Raw genomic sequence first — 20,621 nt, 5'->3', positions numbered from 1 at the left:
TGGTAAAAGTATTAACTGAAACTCTCATACAAGAACACTTGTTTTAATTTCATCTCCCTGTCAAATGTTAGTCACACCTCTGTAGTAGATTCCTATTTAGATTTAGGTTATATCCCCACCATGCTGATTGGATGTTTTTGTACCCTGACCTCTAACCTCTGCCCCCGCCCTTCCAGGTCTTGCCTCATGATGAACCGTTTGAGAATAAGAAGTCCCACAGACAGAGTCATCGTAAGAAGGTCCTCCCTGAGATCTACCTAACCCGCCTCCTCTCCACCAAGGTAAGCACACAACCCACAGTGTGGCAGCCATCTTGAATGAGCCACAGTGTACAACCAGAACAGTGACAGAAAGCAGTGCCAGCCTTTCCTGGATGCCCATCTGTTACTGCTTCAGCTAGCCAACTGCTTATCATGTCAATTGTGAGCATACTTAGAGAGATGGAGACCCACACAGATCCAAAATTGAGGCTTAAATGCAAAAATACAAGTTGTTTATAAGATCATCATCATGATTCCCAAACTAGTACGATTGTGATCCTAAACAGTTTGGCATGACAGTCACAACTCAAGTAGTTGGCTAAAGCAGAGGCATCATTCCATCATCGTTGACAATCAATCCATCATCAGTTCTATTTACAGTGACATGGGGAGGCAGGTAGCCTAGTGGTTAGAGCATTAGACTTGTAACTGAATGGTTGCAAGATCGAATCCCTGAGCTGACAAGGTGGGGGAAAAAAATATATATTTTTTTGTTCTTAACTGACTTGCCTAGTTAAATAAAGGTAAAAAACAATCCCAGAATTCCAAACAATCCAATTCTGGTTCCATGTCTGATCCCATCTGTGTTGTGGTTTCTTAGGGAACACTGCAGAAGTTCCTCGATGACTTGTTCCAGGCCATCCTCAGTATTCCTGCAGAGCGTCCGCCACTGGCAATCAAATACTTCTTTGACTTCCTGGAGGAGCAGGCGGAGAAGAGGGGCATCACCGACCCCGACACCCTGCACATCTGGAAGACCAACTGGTAGCTTGGGGAACGAGATGCATCTACTCATCAATGAAGCAGTACAGTATCCATAATGCAAGATGTTGATGAAGCTCACATAATGTTGTCTCATCTCTATAGTTTACCTCTGCGTTTCTGGGTGAACATCCTGAAGAACCCTCAGTTTGTGTTTGACATTGAAAAGACGGACCACATGGACGCCTGTCTGTCTGTCATTGCCCAGGCCTTCATAGATGCCTGCTCCGTTTCAGACCTGCAGCTGGGCAAGGTGAGACACACACATTACACATGTATAAACAATTATTGTTAAGTGATCGCACTCAACGCATTCACATGGTTACAAAGACACACTGTATTGCACATGAGACACACACACATTACAATCATTGTGGAAAACTCAGAAGTGAAATGACAATGTTGAATAATGAACCATCATATTTTTGTAAAAAATATCTAATAATGAAAGAGAAGGATTGCTGTTTTGAATTTGGGAAAGGTGGAAAAATGATTGTTATCCATCAGTAATGGTAAGCCACCAGGTATAGACAACCATGATGGGACACTATTGAGAATCATAGCAGGCTGTATTTCCACCCCTATTTGCTATATCTTAAACCAAAGCTTAAAAAACGTGGACGAAAGCTAAAGTCATTCCACTGCCTAAAAATAGTAAAGCACCCTTTGCTGCTTCTACTGTAGCAGCCACCCAATCAGTTTGCTGCCTTTTCTTATTAAACTGATGGAGAGGATTGTGTTTGACCAAATACAGTGCTATTTTTCAGAGAACAAGTTAAAACTAACTTTCAGCATGTATATAGAGAAGGGTACTAAACTTGTATTGCACTGACTCAGATGAGATGACTGGCTAAAAGAAATGGAAAATAAGATCATAGTTGGAGCTGTATTGTTAGATTTCAGTGCAGACTTTGTTGGGGCTCCCGGGTGGCGCAGCGGTCCAAGGCACTGCATCTCAGTGCTCAAGGCATCACTACAGACCCTGGTTCGATACCAGGCTGTATCACAACCAGACGTGATTGGTAGTCCCATAGGGCAACGCACAATTGGCCCAGCGTCGTTCGGGTTAGGGTTTGGCCGGGATAGGCCGTCATTGTTAATAAGAATTTGTTCTTACTCTTTGTTCTTCTTGTTCTTACTGACTTACTGAGAACAAGTATTTGGTACACTGCCGATTTTGCAGGTTTCCCTACTTACAAAGCATGTAGAGGTCTGTAATTTTTATCATAGGTACACTTCAACTGTGAGAGACGGAATCTAAAACAAAAATCCAGAAAACCACATTGTATGATTTTTAAGTAATTAATATGCATTTTATTGCATGACATAAGTATTTGATACATCAGAAAAGCAGAACTTAATATTTGGTACAGAAACCTTTGTTTGCAATTACAGAGATTATACATTTCCTGTAGTTCTTGACCAGGTTTGCACACACTGCAGCAGGGATTTTGGCCCAGTCCTCCATACAGACCTTCTCCAGATCCTTCAGGTTTCAGGGCTGTCGCTGGGCAATACGGACTTTCAGCTCCCTCCAAAGATTTTCTATTGGGTTCAGGTCTGGAGACTGGCTAGGCCACTCCAGGACCTTGAGATGCTTCTTACGGAGCCACTCCTTAGTTTCCCTGGCTGTCTGTTTCGGGTCGTTCAAGATCTCGCGATACATGGCCGCATCCATCCTCCCCTCAATACGGTGCAGTCGTCCTGTCCCCTTTGCAGAAAAGCATCCCCAAAGAATGATGTTTCCACCTTCATGCTTCACGGTTGGGATGGTGTTCTTGGGGTTGTACTCATCCTTCTTCTTCCCCCAAACACGGCGAGTGGAGTTTAGACCAAAAAGCTCTATTTTTGTCTCATCAGACCACATGACCTTCTCCCATTCCTCCTCTGGGTCATCCAGATGGTCATTAGCAAACTTCAGACGGGCCTGGACATGCGCTGGCTTGAGCAGGGGGACCTTACGTGCGCTGCAGGATTTTAATCCATGACGGCGTAGTGTGTTACTAATGGTTTTCTTTGAGACTGTGGTCCCAGCTCTCTTCAGGTCATTAACCAGGTCCTGCCGTGTAGTTCTGGGCTGATCCCTCACCTTCCTTATGATCATTGATGCCCCACGAGGTGAGATCTTGCATGGAGCCCCAGACCGAGGGTGATTGACCGTCATCTTGAACTTCTTCCATTTTCTAATAATTGCGCCAACAGTTGTTGCCTTCTCACCAAGCTGCTTGCCTATTGTCCTGTAGCCCACCCCAGCCTTGTGCAGGTCTACAATTTTATCCCTGATGTCTTTACACAGCTCTCTGGTCTTGGCCATTGTGTAGAGGTTGGAGTCTGTTTGATTGAGTGTGTGGACAGGTGTCTTTTATTACAGGTAACGAGTTCAAACAGGTAATGAGTGGAGAACAGGAGGGCCTCTTAAAGAAAAACTAACAGGTCTGTGAGAGCTGGAATTCTTACTGGTTGGTAGGTGATCAAATACTTTTGTCATGCAAAAAAATGCAAATTAATTACTTGAAAATCATACAATGTGATTTTCTGGATTTTTGTTTTAGATTCTGTCTCTCACAGTTGAAGTGTACCTATGATACAAAATTACAGACCTCTACATGCTTTGTAAGTAGGAAACACTGCCGATTTTGCAGGTTATCAAATACTTGTTCTCCCCACTGTAGTTAAATTAACATAAAATAAAATGTTTAAATGTTATTGAAATAACTCACTTGCTATGGCTTTAGATCACCTGCCATCACATTGTTGGAGAGTTATTTATCCAATATAAGCGTCTCTAAGATTAAATATGTACAGTGTGGTGTCCCTCAGGGCAGTTGCCTTGGGTCATTACTCTTCTCTATTTATTTATTTTTTTAATTGATTTGCCACTGGTCTTACGCAAAGCTACAGAATTACTATGTATGCAGATGATTCCACACTCTACATGTCAGCATCCAAAGCCAGTGAGCTCTAAATGAGGAGTTGCTCTAAGTATCAGAATGGGTGATTAATAATAAATAGGTATTAAATACATCTAATACTGAAAGCATTGTATTTGGTTCAAAACATTCTTTAAGACCTAAATCTCAACTGGAGTTGTGCATAAAGGGTGTGACCATTGAGAAAGTTGAGGAAACTAAACTCCTAGGTACAACATTGGATGGCCAGTTATCATGGTCAAGTTATATTGACAAAGTTGTTGTGAAGATGGGGAAGGGGAATGTCTGTTACAAGAAGATGTTCTGTGTTTTTGACACAAACATCAACTGTACTAGTTGTTCAGTCTCTGGTCTTGTCCCATCTTGATTACTGTCTGATAATTTGGTCAGCAAGGTGCAGCAAGGAAAGAGCTAGCAAAGCTACTGCTGGCTCAAAGAATAGCAGTACACCTTACCCTTTTAATTGCACATACAGAACAAACATCAATATCATGCAAGCCGGTCTTTCCTGGTTGGGGGTTGACGAGAGATTAGCTGCTTCTCGTTTAGTTTCAATGAGAAATAAACTCAGAAAAAACAAGAAACGTCCTCTCACTGTCAACTGCGTTTATTTTCAGCAAACTTAACATGTGTAAATATTTGTATGAACATAACAAGATTCAACAACTGAGACATAAACTGAACAAGTTCCACAGACATGTGACTATGGAATAATGTGTCCCTGAACAAAGGGGGGGTCAAAATCAAAAGTAACAGTCAGTATCTGGTGTGGCCACCAGCTGCATTAAGTACTGCAGTGCATCTCCTCCTCATGGACTGCACCAGATTTGCCCGTTCTTGCTGTGAGATGTTACCCCACTCTTCCACCAACGCACCTGCAAGTTCTCGAACATTTATGGGGGAATGTCCCTAGCCCTCACTCTCCGATTCAACAGGTCCCAGACTTGCTCAATGGGATTGAGATGCGGGCTCTTCGCTGGCCATGGCAGAACACTGACATTCCTGTCTTGCAGGAAATCACATACAGAATGAGCAATATGGCTGGTGGCATTGTCATGCTGGAGGGTCATGTCAGGATGAGCCTACAGGAAGGGTACCACATGAGGGAGGAGGATGTCTTCCCTGTAACGCACAGTGTTGAGATTGCCTGCAATGACAACAAGCTCAGTCTGATGATGCTGTGACACACCGCCCCAGACCATGACCAACCCTCCACCTACAAGTCGATCCCGCTCCAGAGTACAGGCCTCGGTGTAACGCTCATTCCTTCGACAATAAACGCGAATCCGACCATCACCCCTGATGAGACAAATCCGCGACTCATCAGTGAAGAGCACTTTTTTGCCAGTCCTGTCTGGTCCAGCGGCAGTGGGTTTGTGCCCATAGGCGATAAAGGTCATGTCTGGTGAGGACCTGCCTTACAACAGGCCTACAAGCCCTCAGTCAGAGCCTCTCTAAGCCTATTGCGGACAGTCTGTGCACTGATGGAGGGATTGTGCGTTCCTGGTGTAACTCAGGCAGTTGTTGTTGCCATCCTGTACTTGTCCCGCAGGTGTGATGCTTGGATGTACCAATCCTGTGCAGGTGTTGTTACACGTGTTCTGCCACTGCGAGGACGATCAGCTGATCATCCTGTAGCCCTGTCTTAGGCATCTCACAGTACGGACATTGAAATGTATTGCCCTGGCCACATCTGCAGTCCTCATGCCTCCTTGCAGCATGCCTAAGGCACGTTCACACAGATGAGCAGGGACGCTGGGCATTTTTCTTTTGGTGTTTTTCAGAGTCAGTAGAAAGGCCTCTTTAGTGACCTACGTTTTCATAACTGTGACCCTAATTTCCTACCGTCTGTAAGCTGTTAGTGTCTTAACGACCGTTCCACAGATGCATGTTCATTAATTGTTTATGGTTCATTGAACAAGCCTGGGAAACAGTGTTTAAACCCTTTACAATGTAGATCTGTGAAGTTATTTGGATATTTATGAAAGATAGGGTCCTGCTGAGTGTATTACTGTGACAAAAACTTGTCTGCATAATCAAATAACATATAGTTCAGACACCCACACATAACCCACAAGACATGACACTAGGGCTCTCTTCGGGTGGAACTCCCTTCCATCTCCAATTACTCAAACAAACAGCAAAATTACCTATTGTGTCATTTCACAATATGAACTGTGAAATGACACACAGACAAACACACACTATATCACACACAATCTACATAATTATTTTTATTTGTATTATTATTATATGGTTGTATAAAAAATGTGTGTTACTGTTCTTGTTTGTCTGTGTATCTGTGTTTTGTTACTTGTCATGTTTTGTATTTGTGTGGACCCCAGATAGAATAGCTGCTGTTTCGGGCAAAAGCTAATGGGGATCCAAATAAACCAAACCAAACATAAAGTATACTTAAACACAAACATACACGCACGCACACACACACACACACACACACTTTCCCAAAATGATTCTCACTGTCATCACCTATCTCCACATTCCTCCCCAGTCCCTGCCAAAACCCTTCCCCTCCTCTCTCCAGTCTGTCTGTCTACCTCTCCTCATGATATTTCAGCCCAGTCTGCTCAGCCAAGGTCATGGGCACCAGGAATTCACTCTTCAAAGTGTGTGTGTGTGTGTGTTTCAGTGTCCTCACTTCCCACAAACAGTCTCATCCCTCTGAAGCTGCGACCCATAGCATACACTCTGCTTCCTGTCTCTTTGACTGACTTCCTCCCCAGAGATACTTAATGCTGCTCTTTCAGATGAAACCAAAACATTATGATTTATTCCACTTGTTCATTGCCAGGGAACCAATGCACACACCTCAAACATGTAATACACAGAAACACAGAAACACACACACCATGGCACTGTAAAACATCAGGATGCTCATCTCATCCTTTTTTCTCTGTCTGTGATTGGGAAGACTTGGTGTCGTCAGGTGTGCTGTCTGTGTATAGATGTTTTCTGTTCTTTAGATAGGACAGAAAGGTATTAGACTGTCTGAGTGGAGACTTAACTCTTTTCTCTGCTTGAGTGGTCAGCATAGGAAGAGCAGGGCAGGAAAGGTCTGGATTAACCATCGTGTGTGTGTGTGTGTGTGTGTGTGTGTGTGTGTGTGTGTGTGTGTGTGTGTGTGTGTGTGTGTGGTGGTCAGGGGACAGGACAGGTCAGTAAGGGATCTGGATTAGCCGTTGATCTGCAGGGTTGAGAGAAGGCTTGGAAACAGAGTTGTTTCCACAGAAACCTTATCTGGTGTCCTGCAGACAGGGAGGGAGAGGTGGGGGGTGCTAGGGGTCACAGGGGGTCGCCAGGCAGATGGAGGAACCATAGGAAATGACCTTGTGGACAGGAAGAGAGGGATCCCTATCATGAGGAGGGACAGTGGCTGGAGTCTTCCTAGGCGCGATACCACACACACACAAATGCATGTCTGTATGCTCAACAAAATACCTTACAAGTGAAGCTTTCTTAAAGATTGAATAATGTGTTCAGTACCATTGTAAATGCTGTCAGTATCTTGTAGAAGTAGCAGATGTAAGTAGAAGGATGGATTATTATGTCTGTCCTGGTTCTCTGTGGCTGTGGACATGGTTTTTGTCTGGCCTGGTTTTCTGTAGATGTGGACATGGTCAATGTCTGTCCTGGTTCTCTGTGGCTGTGCACATGGTTTGTTATGTCTTCCAATTGGCGCATTCATTGCCTCCTCTCCCCTGTAACTATTCCCCAGGTCGTTGCTGTAAATGAGAATGTGTTCTCAATCAACTCACTTGGTAAAATAAGTGTTAAATAAATAAATACAAATGTCTGGCCTGGTTCTCTGTGGCTGTGGATATGATTTGTTATGTCTGGCCTGGTTGTTTAACTTTCCTATTGTGAAGAGAGGAAACCATTGGCCCTCTCTTCATTGTCTCAGCACAGGGAGGTGCTGACCTATCACACAGTGATAACACCAACCACTCGCTGTGACCATGGACCATACACCAACCATAGATTTGTTGGTATTTGGTATTTTATTAGGATCCCCATTAGCTGTTGCAAAAGCAGCAGCTACTCTTCCTGGGGTCCACACAGAACATGAAACATGACATAATACAGAACATTAATAGACAAGAACAGCTCAAGGACAGAAAAAAGGCACACATATCTTACAGTTAAAGTCTGAAGTTTACATACATCTTAGCCAAATACATTTAAACTCCGTTTTTCACAATTCCTGACATTTAATCCTAGTAAAAAATCCATGTCTTAGGTCAGTTAGGATCATCACTTCATATCATATTTTAAGAATGTGAAATGTCAGAATAATAGTAGAGAGTGATTTATTTCAGCTTTTGTTTCTTTCATCACATTCCCAGTGGGTCAGAAGTTTACATACACTCAATTAGTATTTGGTAGCATTGCCTTTAAATTGTTTAACTTGGGTCAAACATTTCGGGTAGCCTTCCACAAGCTTCCTTGGGTACATTTTGGCCCATTCCTCCTGACAGAGCTGGTGTAACTGAGTCAGGTTTGTAGGCCTCCTTGCTCACACACGCTTTTTCAGTTCTGCCCACTCATTTTCTATGGGATTGAGGTCAGGGCTTTGTGATGGCCACTCCAACACCTTGACTTTGTTGTCCTTAAGCCATTTTGCCACAACTTTGGAAGTATGCTTGGGGTCATTGTCCATTTGGAAGACCTATTTGCGACCAAGCTTAACTTCCTGACTGATGTCTTGAGATGTTACTTCAATATATCCACATACATTTTCCTCATGATGCCATCTATTTTGTGAAGAGCACCAGTCCCTCCTGCAGCAAAGCACCCCCACAACATGATGCTGCCACCTCCGTGCTTCATGGTTGGGATGGTGTTTGTCATGCCCTGGCCATAGAGAGGCTTTTATTCTCTATTTTGGTAAGGCCAGGGTGTGACTAGGGTGGGCATTCTAGTTTCTTTATTTCTATGTTTTCTATTTCTTTGTTTTTGGCCGAGTGTGGTTCCCAATCAGAGGCAGCTGTCTATCGTTGTCTCTGATTGGGAATCATACTTAGGTAGCCTTTTTCCCACCTGTGTTTTGTGGGTAGTTATTTTCTGTTTAGTGTCTGCACCTGACAGAACTGTTTCGGTTTTTCACTTTGTTATTTTGTTCGAGTGTTTTTGTGAAATCAATTTTCATGAACACTTACCACGCTGCGCTTTGGCCCATGCCTTCCGACGAGAGTCGTTACAGTGTTCTTCGGCTTGCAAGCCTTCCCCCTTTTCCTCCAAACATAAAGAGGGTCATTATGGCCAAACAGTTCTATTTTTGTTTCATCAGACCAGAGGACATTTCGTCAAAAAGTACGATCTTTGTCCCCATGTGCAGTTGCAAACTTTTTTAAGGCGGTTTTGGAGCGGTGACTTCTTCCTTGCTGAGCGGCCTTTCAGGTTATGTCAATATAGGACTCGTTTTACTGTGGATATAGATACTATTGTACCTGTTTCCCCCAGCATCTTCACAAGGTCCTTTGCTGTTGTTCTGGGATTGATTTGCACTTTTCACATCAAAGTACGTTCATCTCTCGGAGACAGAATGCATCTCCTTCCTGAGCGGTATGACGGCTGCGTGGTCCCATGTTGTTGGAATTGTTGGAAAAATTACTTATGCCATGCACAAAATAGATGTCTTAACCGACTTGCCAAAACTATAGTTTGTTAACAAGAAAATTTGTGTTGTGGTTGAAAAACAAGTTTTAATGACTCCAACCTAAGTGTATGTAAAATTCCGTCTTCAACTGTTTATTTCAATACAACACACAAAATATCTAGTTCAAATAGGGGAGAGGTGTTGTGCCGTGCGGTGTTGGTTTACAGTTTTTTTTTTAACTAGGCTTGCTGTTCATGTGAGCAATATGAGATGGAACAGAGTTCCATGCAATAATTGCTCTATATAATATTGTATGCTTTCTTGAATTTGTTCTGGATTTGGGGACAGTGAAAAGACCCTTGCAGGACTTGCTTTTTGGAGTGTGCTGTCAAAGAATCTCTTTACTACGGACAAACCTCTCCCCATTTTTTCAACCATTGAATCTATATGTTTTGACCATGACTGTTTACATCATGTAACACCAAGTAATTTAATCTCCTCAACTTTTTCACCAGCCACACAATGTATTACCAGATTCAGCTGAGGTCTAGAACATAGGGAATGATTTGTACCAAAAACAATGCTCTTAGTTTTAGAAATGTTCAGGGCTAGTTTATTACTGACCACCCTTTCCAAAACAGACTGTAACAATTTTTTAAGAGTTTCAGCTAACTTCATTAGCTGTGATTGCTAATGCATATACAGTGCCTTGCGAAATTATTCGGCCCCCTTGAACTTTGCGACCTTTTGCCACATTTCAGGCTTCAAACATAAAGATATAAAACTGTATTTTTTTTGTGAAGAATCAACAACAAGTGGGACACAATCATGAAGTGGAACGACATTTATTGGATATTTCAAACTTTTTTAGCATATCAAAAACTGAAAAATTGGGCGTGCAAAATTATTCAGCCCCCTTAAGTTAATACTTTGTAGCGCCACCTTTTGCTGCGATTACAGCTGTAAGTCGCTTGGGGTATGTCTCTATCAGTTTTGCACATCGAGAGACTGACATTTTTTCCCATTCCTCCTTGCAAAACAGCTCGAGCTCAGTGAGGTTGGATGGAGAGCATTTGTGAACAGCAGTTTTCAGTTCTTTCCACAGATTCTCGATTGGATTCAGGTCTGGACTTTGACTTGGCTATTCTAACATCTGGATATGTTTATTTTTGAACCATTCCATTGTAGATTTTGCTTTATGTTTTGGATCATTGTCTTGTTGGAAGACAAATCTCCGTCCCAGTCTCAGGTCTTTTGCAGACTCCATCAGGTTTTCTTCCAGAATGGTCCTGTATTTGGCTCCATCCATCTTCCGATCAATTTTAACCATCTTCCCTGTCCCTGCTGAAGAAAAGCAGGCCCAAACCATGATGCTGCCACCACCATGTTTGACAGTGGGCATGGTGTGTTCAGGGTGATGAGCTGTGTTGCTTTTACGCCAAACATAACGTTTTGCATTGTTGCCAAAAAGTTCAATTTTGGTTTCATCTGACCAGAGCACCTTCTTCCACATGTTTGGTGTGTCTCCCAGGTGGCTTGTGGCAAACTTTAAACAACACTTTTTATGGATATCTTTAAGAAATGGCTTTCTTCTTGCCACTCTTCCATAAAGGCCAGATTTGTGCAATATACGACTGATTGTTGTCCTATGGACAGAGTCTCCCACCTCAGCTGTAGATCTCTGCAGTTCATCCAGAGTGATCATGGGCCTCTTGGCTGCATCTCTGATCAGTCTTCTCCTTGTATGAGCTGAAAGTTTAGAGGGACGGCCAGGTCTTGGTAGATTTGCAGTGGTCTGATACTCCTTTCAATATTATCGCTTGCACAGTGCTCCTTGGGATGTTTAAAGCTTGGGAAATCTTTTTGTATCCAAATCCGGCTTTAAACTTCTTCACAGTATCTCGGACCTGCCTGGTGTGTTCCTTGTTCTTCATGATGCTCTCTGCGCTTTTACCGGACCTCTGAGACTATCACAGTGCAGGTGCATTTGTACGGAGACTTGATTACACACAGGTGGATTGTATTTATCATCATTAGTCATTTAGGTCAATATTGGATCATTCAGAGATCCTCACTGAACTTCTGGAGAGAGTTTGCTGCACTGAAAGTAAAGGGGCTGAATAATTTTGCACGCCCAATTTTTCAGTTTTTGATTTGTTAAAAAAGTTTGAAATATCCAATAAATGTCGTTCCACTTCATGATTGTGTCCCACTTGTTGTTGATTCTTCACAAAAAAATACAGTTTTATATCTTTATGTTTGAAGCCTGAAATGTGGCAAAAGGTCGCAAAGTTCAAGGGGGCCGAATACTTTCGCAAGGCACTGTATGGTTGAATCATTGCCTACATGGACACACATGCTTTGTTTAATGCCAGTAGCAGAACATTGGTAAAAAAATAGAAAAGAGTAGAGGGCCTAGAGAGCTGCCATGCGGTACACCACACCTTACATGTTTGACATTGGAGAAGCATCCATAGACCAACCACACCATGACCACAGACCATGCTGCCCACAGTCATGTTAACAACTCACTGACCATCGACCTCACTCACCATATACTGGCGCGAGACTGGACCACTGAGCTATAAAAGATGGCCGACCATTCAACGTATTCTATTCATGTTCGCATACGCAGATTCATGGACCGTCTATATCCGGGTTGCATCTGGTTTACTCTGCCAAACTGACAAATGCACTAGCACTCAGTCCACACAGAAAGTAGCGTGAGCAGCAATGATGTCATCACATCATTCAAAAACATGACAGACATTGGATGAATATACAATTGTGATGGCTGGATGATTTGTGCTCAAAGGTGTTGACTAAATGGTCTTATTAGGAATTTTCAAATCTCACTTCTCTATGAGGCCGTCTATGGGAATTGTCTTTCTGGAGGTTACTTTGACTAAAGAGGACTTGTTCTCTGGTTTCAGGACTCTCCCACTAACAAGCTGCTGTATGCCAAGGAGATCCCAGAATACAAGAAGAGGGTACAGTGCTATTACAAACAGATCCATGAGATGGCGCCACTGAGTGAGCAGGAGATGAACGCCCACTTGGCCGAGGAATCACGGGTGAGAGAGGGGTGGCAGATCAATAAAAGTATTAATTAATTGATTGATAGATGTAATTTGTTAGCCTTGGTGGGGGACTGTCTCTGCATTTAACCGTGCTACAACATTGAATCTGTATCTGTCTATTGCTTTTTGAGCTGACAAAGTTTGAAGGATTGATATTGTGACGAAACGCTCACTCTGTTTTCCGTTTCGCAGAAATACAGAAATGAGTTCAACACCAACCTGGCCTTGACGGAGATCTACAAATACGCCAAGAAATACAGGAACCAGGTAAGATCCCACTACCACTGACCTGGATTAGCTGTTTGACACGTTTAAACTGGCCCCATCTCCAGCCTTATCACCAGACTTTATTCCAGATGGAATTGAGAGAGAGAGAGAACACATTGGAAAGAATTAACAAAAAAAAACTAGAATGCTATTTGGCCCCAAACAAAGAGAGTACACAGTGGCAGAATACCTAACTACTGTGACTGACCCAAATTTAAGGGATGTACAGACTCAGTGAGGTTAGCCTTGCTATTGAGAAAGGCCACAGTAGGCAGACCTGGCTCTCAAGAGAAGACAGGCTATGTGCACACTGCCCACAACATGAGGTGGAACCTGAGCTGCACTTCCTAATCTCGTGCCAAATGTATGACCATATTAGAGACACATATTTCCCTCAGATTACACAGATCCACAAAGAATTTGAAAACAAACCCAATTTTGATAAACTCCCATATCTACTGGATGAAATACAACAGTGTGCCATCACAACAGGGAGATTTGTGACCTGTTGCCACAAGAAAAGGGCAACCAGTGAAGGACAAACACCATTGTAAATACAACCCATATTTACATTTATTTATTTTCCCTTTTTTACTTTAAGTATTTGCACATCATTACAACACTGTAGATAGTCGTAATATGTCATTTGAAATGTCTTATTCTTTTGGAACTTAATGTTAACTGTACTTTTTTATTGTTTATTTCAATTTTGTTATCTACTTCACTTGCTTTTGCAATGGTAGCATATGTTTCCCATGCCAATAAAGCCCTTGAATTGAGAGAGAGAAAGAAAAAAAACAGGGCATGAAGCGTCAGTACAGGAGATCACGTGTCCTTAAAGATCAAATCAAATTGTATTTGTCACATGCGCCAAATACAACAGGTGTGGTAGACCTTACAGTGAAATGCTTACTCACAAGCCCTTAACCAACCCAGGAGATCCAAAATATCCCTCCTCACCGACAGCATATGGAGCGGCAGGTAGCCTAGTGGTTAGAGCATTGGGCCAGTAACCAAAAAGTTGCTGGATCGAACCCCTGAACTGACAAGGTAAAAATCTGTCATTCTGCCCCTGAACAAGGCAAGGAATCTTTCCCCGGTAGGCCGTCATTGTAAATAAGAACTTGTTCTTAACTAACTTGCCTAGTTAAATACATGTTAAAAAATATATATAAAGTCCTGAACTATATTCTCTTAAACCTCCTCAACCAAATACATAGCCAACAGCACAGGGCTTGTGACACCCTCTTCTCAACTCTCCACCACCACAACCCTTACCTTTACCTCACAATACCTCATCATCAACCACCCCTATCAGGTAAATGAGATCCCCCCCACACACACACCCCTACTGTTCCATGGAGTGGTTGAGACAGTGATTGTGTGTTAATGGAGGGCCCTCATCATAACAGTGTTTAGCTGTTCACTGCCATTCTACTGTACCAGCAGACACTAGGGGTTCAGAGGTTTCCCTGGGACTCTCTATGAATCACCCCTGATTACACATTCTCTCACTCAGCCCTCTCGCTGGGCACACGCTGCCAGTAACACCCACTGAACGCATGACAACTATCAGGCTTGAAAGGCAGCGCAGATGTTGGTTTTGTAAATAGTTTGTGAACAGGAAAGGCTTTTTGTGGGGGAGAGGCATGCGTGAAGGCTGAAGAACTGCTGAAGTACTCTCTTTCTCTGTCCTGGCAGGTGGTTGAGTTTCTGTCCTATGCTGTAGAATGCATGATCGCTTGAGGGCTACTCAAAGTAGTGTTTCTCTCTTTATATTTCTCTCTCTCTCTCACTCGTTATCTATCTCTCCAGCTCTCATTCTCTAACTGTGGGTAGATACTTTTTTTTAAAGGTTTTTGCCTTTGTCTGAACTTTTTTTTCTCTCTCTCTCACTCTCTCTCTCTCGGTCAGGTGGTGAGTGCTCTGGAGTCCAACCCCACAGCGAAGCGTACTCAGCTGCACCACAAGTTTGAGCAGGTCATTGCTCTGGTGGAGGACAACATCTATGAGTGCAGCAGTGAGGCCTGAGTCTCCCTCCACCCAGCCTCCACCCCAGACCATTCCCCAAGGCTGCCTCCGCCCTAGCTGGGGTACAGGATCTAGAAATCACCCTGTCTGTCTTCCCTCCAAATATCCATTCTGTCTATAGAGTTTATAGAGCCCAAAGACAAGAAGGAACTCTTTGCTTTAAGAAATATTTTGCTTTAAGACTGGAAGAGATGGCAGCTTGAGCTTTACTGTACCACCTCAACCCAAGACTGCCTCAGAAACCTGATTGGGAGCACTGTACCATGGATTAAGAAATGTCCTAAGAAACGTACCTTGGACTAAGCATATGTTGAGATACTGAGGAATTGAAACCCACGTCCTTTATATCAAGTGCAGAATCTCTGGATTATGTCTTTGTCTGGGTGAGGGTGACTCTTCTACTCACACTTGGATATCAACCCAATCTGGCTTCTTGCCTGTTCACACTCACTCTGGTTTCACACTGCTTTGACCTGAAGCATAGTGGAGTTAGAGATGGAGGCACTGGGAGATGGGCCTTATTCTGGATGATGTCACAGCCTCTGGGACCTGGAGCCCCGGTGGCCATCTTACGCACTGACCCCCCTTCTGTTGGAGGATGAGCCAATGATGCACTGTACTGTATTGTAAATGTCCATAGCAATATTTATAGATCTGTTCTAATGTTTTCTGAGTGGCCTGTTCAACGATATGTGAATGAGAAACTCTTCCCATCTTCTTACAACCTGCACTGTTCTCAGGTGTGATTGGTGGAAATGGAAAATAACTCCAACGGTGCTTTGAACTACAAGTCCCAATGTGCTTTGCAGGTTGGTGATGGGTTCCGGAGGAGTAGAGTAGTATTGAGAGGATTTATTAGCTGATGTTTCATGTGCCACAGACCTGTTTGCAAAGAGACTGGACTCTGTTGGGTCAAATGGAGTGTAGTTCAATGGGAAGAATTACATGTGATGTGTTTATGTGAAGGCAGGTTGATCTGTTTTGTGACTGAGAATGAAGGGAGATTATGACCAAGAGGGACATTTAGAGTAAAACTATGACCTTCAGTTAACCAGAGGGACAACAGTCTGACTTGACCGTACTTGTGATGACAATTGTCAGAGTTTGTGAAAATAAATGCTACTACAGAGCTATAATACAGTAAAAATGTTGACATTTTTGTTTCGTACCAGTATTAAAATGTCTGTTTTCATCAATACCTATGTAAACCACAGGGCAGTGATGGAGTGTTTTGTTAGTGCTTTGTTGACTGGTTGTGCATGCCACCCAACAACCCAATGGGCATCTGGACTCTTTCAGAAACGCTAGTCCTGTAAATGCTCCCCTATGAGTGAAATATTGGCCTGAACGAATGGACACACACATGTGTTTTGACATGAGTCCTAACTGGAGATGTAGTAGTCCTGTGTGTATACTGGTCATTAGTGACCGTGTTTGTCGTTGTCCCATGCGGACGCTGCAGAGCAGAAGGCCGTAGCAGAAGCCGATGATGACCAGATTGGTGTAGAAATGAACACTGCGTACCCTCTGGGATGGAAATATACACACACACACACACATGCCCCCGCACACCTCATTTAAAAAATATTATATGTATTATAAAGAAGTATTGCCCCTGAGATCTACCAGCCATCAGCTCATTCCCATTTCTTAAGGTGACGTTTAATGTAAGACTAGTAGGAAATGCTTTTTGCATACATGCTCATGTGCAGAAAATATTTAGACAAACTATTCTGAATATATTGGACACAGGCAGAAGACTTAAACAGAACCGATGCTACTGTATAGCTGAAGTACATAGGGTACAGTAAGTGACTTACAGTGATATTGGCAAATCTACTTTTTCATGCATTTATATGATCTCAACCAGCAGCTTGCACCTGCAGCTACTGGAACAATTGATGTGATAACAGCTGTACTTCAACACAAAGCTTCAGATATTCTGTAAGGTCTATACATCTGCTGTTATTAAAGACATCCTCCTGTCACCTCAGTCACAGAAAAATGTGTAAATGAGGTGTAAAAATGCACATATCATAAGGTCCTGGGCTTTATTCAAGTCTGCAATGTCTTCTTTAGAAGAAAGGTATGCTGGGGGTGCGGGTGCTATTCAAATGATTCTAAATACATGGGTGGTCTTGATATTCGGGGAACAAAAATCTTCGACACCGGACTTTAAAGTCATTGAGCTCAAGGTACATTGAGGTTGCACCTGGTGAAAGCCAGCCAGGCATCCCTTTAGGGAAAAGTTACTCAACCACCGATCTAGGATCAGATTCCCCTAGCCTAATCCCAACCATTATGGAAACAAAAATATCTTACCCTGTGGCTCGTGGCAACTTCTACCTACACCTCACCCAGAGGTCCACCATGTCTTACCTCCCAACTACTACCTACACTTCACCCAGAGGTCCACCATGTATTACCTCCCAACTACTACCTACACCTTACCCAGAGGTCCACCATGTATTACCTCTCAACTACTACCTACACCTTACCCAGAGGTCCACCATGTCTTACCTCCCAACTACTACCTACACCTCACCCAGAGGTCCACCATGTCTTACCTCCCAACTACTACCTACACCTTACCCAGAGGTCCACCATGTCTTACCTCCCAACTACTACCTACACCTCACCCAGAGGTCCACCATGTATTACCTCCCAACTACTACCTACACCTCACCCAGAGGTCCACCATAGCTTACCTCCCAACTACTACCTACACTTCACCCAGAGGTCCACCATAGCTTACCTCCCAACTACTACCTACACCTCACCCAAAGGTCCACCATAGCTTACCTCCCAACTACTACCTACACCTCACCCAGAGGTCCACCATGTATTACCTCCCAACTACTACCTACACCTCACCCAGAGGTCCACCATGTCTTACCTCCCAACACCTTACCCAGAGGTCCACCATGTCTTACCTCCCAACTACTACCTACACCTCACCCAAAGGTCCACCATGTCTTACCTCCCAACTACTACCTACACTTCACCCAGAGGTCCACCATGTCTTACCTCACAACTACTACCTACACCTTACCCAGAGGTCCACCATGTCTTACCTCACAACTACTACCTACACCTTACCCAGAGGTCCACCATGTCTTACCTCCCAACTACTACCTACACCTCACCCAAAGGTCCACCATGTCTTACCTCCCAACACCTTACCCAGAGGTCCACCATGTCTTACCTCCCAACTACTACCTACACCTCACCCAAAGGTCCACCATGTCTTACCTCCCAACTACTACCTACACTTCACCCAGAGGTCCCCATGTCTTACCTCACAACTACTACCTACACCTTACCCAGAGGTCCACCATGTATTACCTCCCAACTACTACCTACACCTCACCCAAAGGTCCACCATGTCTTACCTCACAACTACTACCTACACCTTACCCAAAGGTCCACCATGTCTTACCTCCCAACTACTACCTACACTTCACCCAGAGGTCCACCATGTCTTACCTCACAACTACTACCTACACCTTACCCAGAGGTCCACCATGTCTTACCTCCCAACTACTACCTACACCTTACCCAGAGGTCCACCATGTCTTACCTCCCAACTACTACCTACACCTCACCCAGAGGTCCACCATGTCTTACCTCCCAACTACTACCTACACCTCACCCAGAGGTCCACCATGTCTTACCTCCCAACTACTACCTACACCTTACCCAGAGGTCCACCATGTCTTACCTCCCAACTACTACCTACACCTCACCCAGAGGTCCACCATGTCTTACCTCCCAACTACTACCTTACACCTCACCCAGAGGTCCACCATAGTTTACCTCCCAACTACTACCTACACCTCACCCAGAGGTCCACCATGTCTTACCTCCCAACTACTACCTACACCTCACCCAGAGGTCCACCATGTCTTACCGCCCAACTACTACCTTACACCTTACCCAGAGGTCCACCATAGCTTACCTCCCAACTACTACCTACACCTCACCCAGAGGTCCACCATGTCTTACCGCCCAACTACTACCTTACACCTTACCCAGAGGTCCACCATAGCTTACCTCCCAACTACTACCTACACCTCACCCAGAGGTCCACCATGTCTTACCTCCCAACTACTACCTTACACCTTACCCAGAGGTCCACCATAGCTTACCTCCCAACTACTACCTACACCTCACCCAGAGGTCCACCATGTCTTACCGCCCAACTACTACCTTACACCTCACCCAGAGGTCCACCATGTCTTACCTCCCAACAGCCTAGGGCTCCACCATCACCATGTCTTACATCCCATAGTGGCGAATAATCCTTCAATGTGCATCTGGTAATGCCCAGGAAGAAGTAGCCCTGTAGGGCCGTGGCGAGGGTCACGGTGAAACCCCCCACCACGCAGAGGTCAGCGACAGCCAAGTTCAACAGGATGTAGTTCAGGGGGGTCCGTAGTGTCTTGTGCTACACCGTGATGTAGAGCGTAAGTAAGTTGATAGGGAAGGCTGTGACGAGAAAGATAATGTATGAAGTAAGGAGAGAGTACTTCCAGGGTGCAGCTAGGTAATACTGAAGGTATTCAAAGGTTTGTTAGATAAGGGTACGTAGAAGTTTGGGCCCTCTGTGCCGTTTATGGCGGCAGCTGTTGGGGTGTGTGTGTGTCTATGTAAGTGTGTATGTTTCTCTACTGGAGTGTGTCTTTCTCTATCCTCGCTAGTATTTTGAGAGAGGAAAGAGAAAGCACGGTCTGTTCTCAGAGTTGAGAGAAGCTCTTTCTCGCTGGAGGCCAGGAAGGATGGATGGAGGGGATAGATAGATCCAGGCAATGAGAAGTGGTGTGCGCTGCCCCCCCGAAGCGGGCGCAGGTCCTTTTAAGAGCCCCTCTCTTAGGATTAGGGACGTGCATGGACCTCAGCATGGACAGATTTAGGTCACACACACTAATCCATGAGAAAAACATCTAGCGTGAGTATAGTGTGCGTATACTTAAAGGCAGTGTTATACTCTGACGATGTCATCCTCACGAGAGCATGTCATCAACAAGTTTGCTGGAGGCTAAGTCAAAGACCAATGCAACTCAGACTTCTTCTGAAAAAGAACATATGCCAAAAGTAATGCACTAGAGAATAGTGTGTCAGAGATTTGCATTATCCTAGACGCCTAAAGGCTACTGTACCCGTCTGCTTATACAGCCTGACGTGTCAACTTTGTCAAGAGAATAATTTAGCAGGCTTTATAGAAGAGGGAGTGTAAATGTAATTTCCAGAGTGTTCCAACTCATTTGCAGCAGTGGTAACCTAATCCTTAATCACTGAATAATATGGACCTCACTTAGGAAAGGAGCAGAAAACGGTTTCTGTTGCACACATATCCTCTCCCTCTCTCACACACACGCAAACACTCATCGGAAAGGTTTTGTCAGGCATATTAATTTTGGTAGCATGGCGCGTAAGCTCACACACAGTAATCCTGTGGTAAGGTGTGGGACAGTAAGACACCTGGTGTTAGAGCTGTGAAGCTGTCAGACAGCCTGTGGATCGCTGAAAAGAATATCAACACACACCGATGCAAACACACTCAAACACATTCTAACCCTGAATCACACACTCATGCACATTCTAACCCTGAATCACACACTCATGCACATTCTAACCCTGAATCACACACTCATGCACAAAACAAGTGGAGAAT

At 44.0% G+C, this 20,621-nt stretch overlaps 1 protein-coding gene across 1 annotated transcript in view; it reads left to right on the top strand.

Annotated features, from left to right (window-relative positions):
• Positions 1-16,094, top strand: part of plxnd1 (plexin D1) — a 124,195-nt gene extending 108,101 nt beyond the window's left edge. Inside the window, exons 31-36 of the mRNA XM_036947420.2 lie at positions 177-281; positions 862-1,025; positions 1,128-1,275; positions 12,503-12,643; positions 12,842-12,916; positions 14,831-16,094. Of these exons, the coding sequence (XP_036803315.2) occupies positions 177-281; positions 862-1,025; positions 1,128-1,275; positions 12,503-12,643; positions 12,842-12,916; positions 14,831-14,947 (750 nt within the window). The 3' untranslated portion in view covers positions 14,948-16,094. The remainder of the gene's footprint in view (positions 1-176; positions 282-861; positions 1,026-1,127; positions 1,276-12,502; positions 12,644-12,841; positions 12,917-14,830) is intronic.
• The last annotated feature ends 4,527 nt before the right edge of the window (positions 16,095-20,621 follow it).

This window comes from Oncorhynchus mykiss, chromosome 16 (genome assembly GCF_057628025.1).
Source record: "Oncorhynchus mykiss isolate SJ-2025 chromosome 16, ASM5762802v1, whole genome shotgun sequence".
Lineage (NCBI taxonomy): Eukaryota > Metazoa > Chordata > Actinopteri > Salmoniformes > Salmonidae > Oncorhynchus > Oncorhynchus mykiss.
This window is presented reverse-complemented; position numbering and strand designations above follow the sequence as displayed.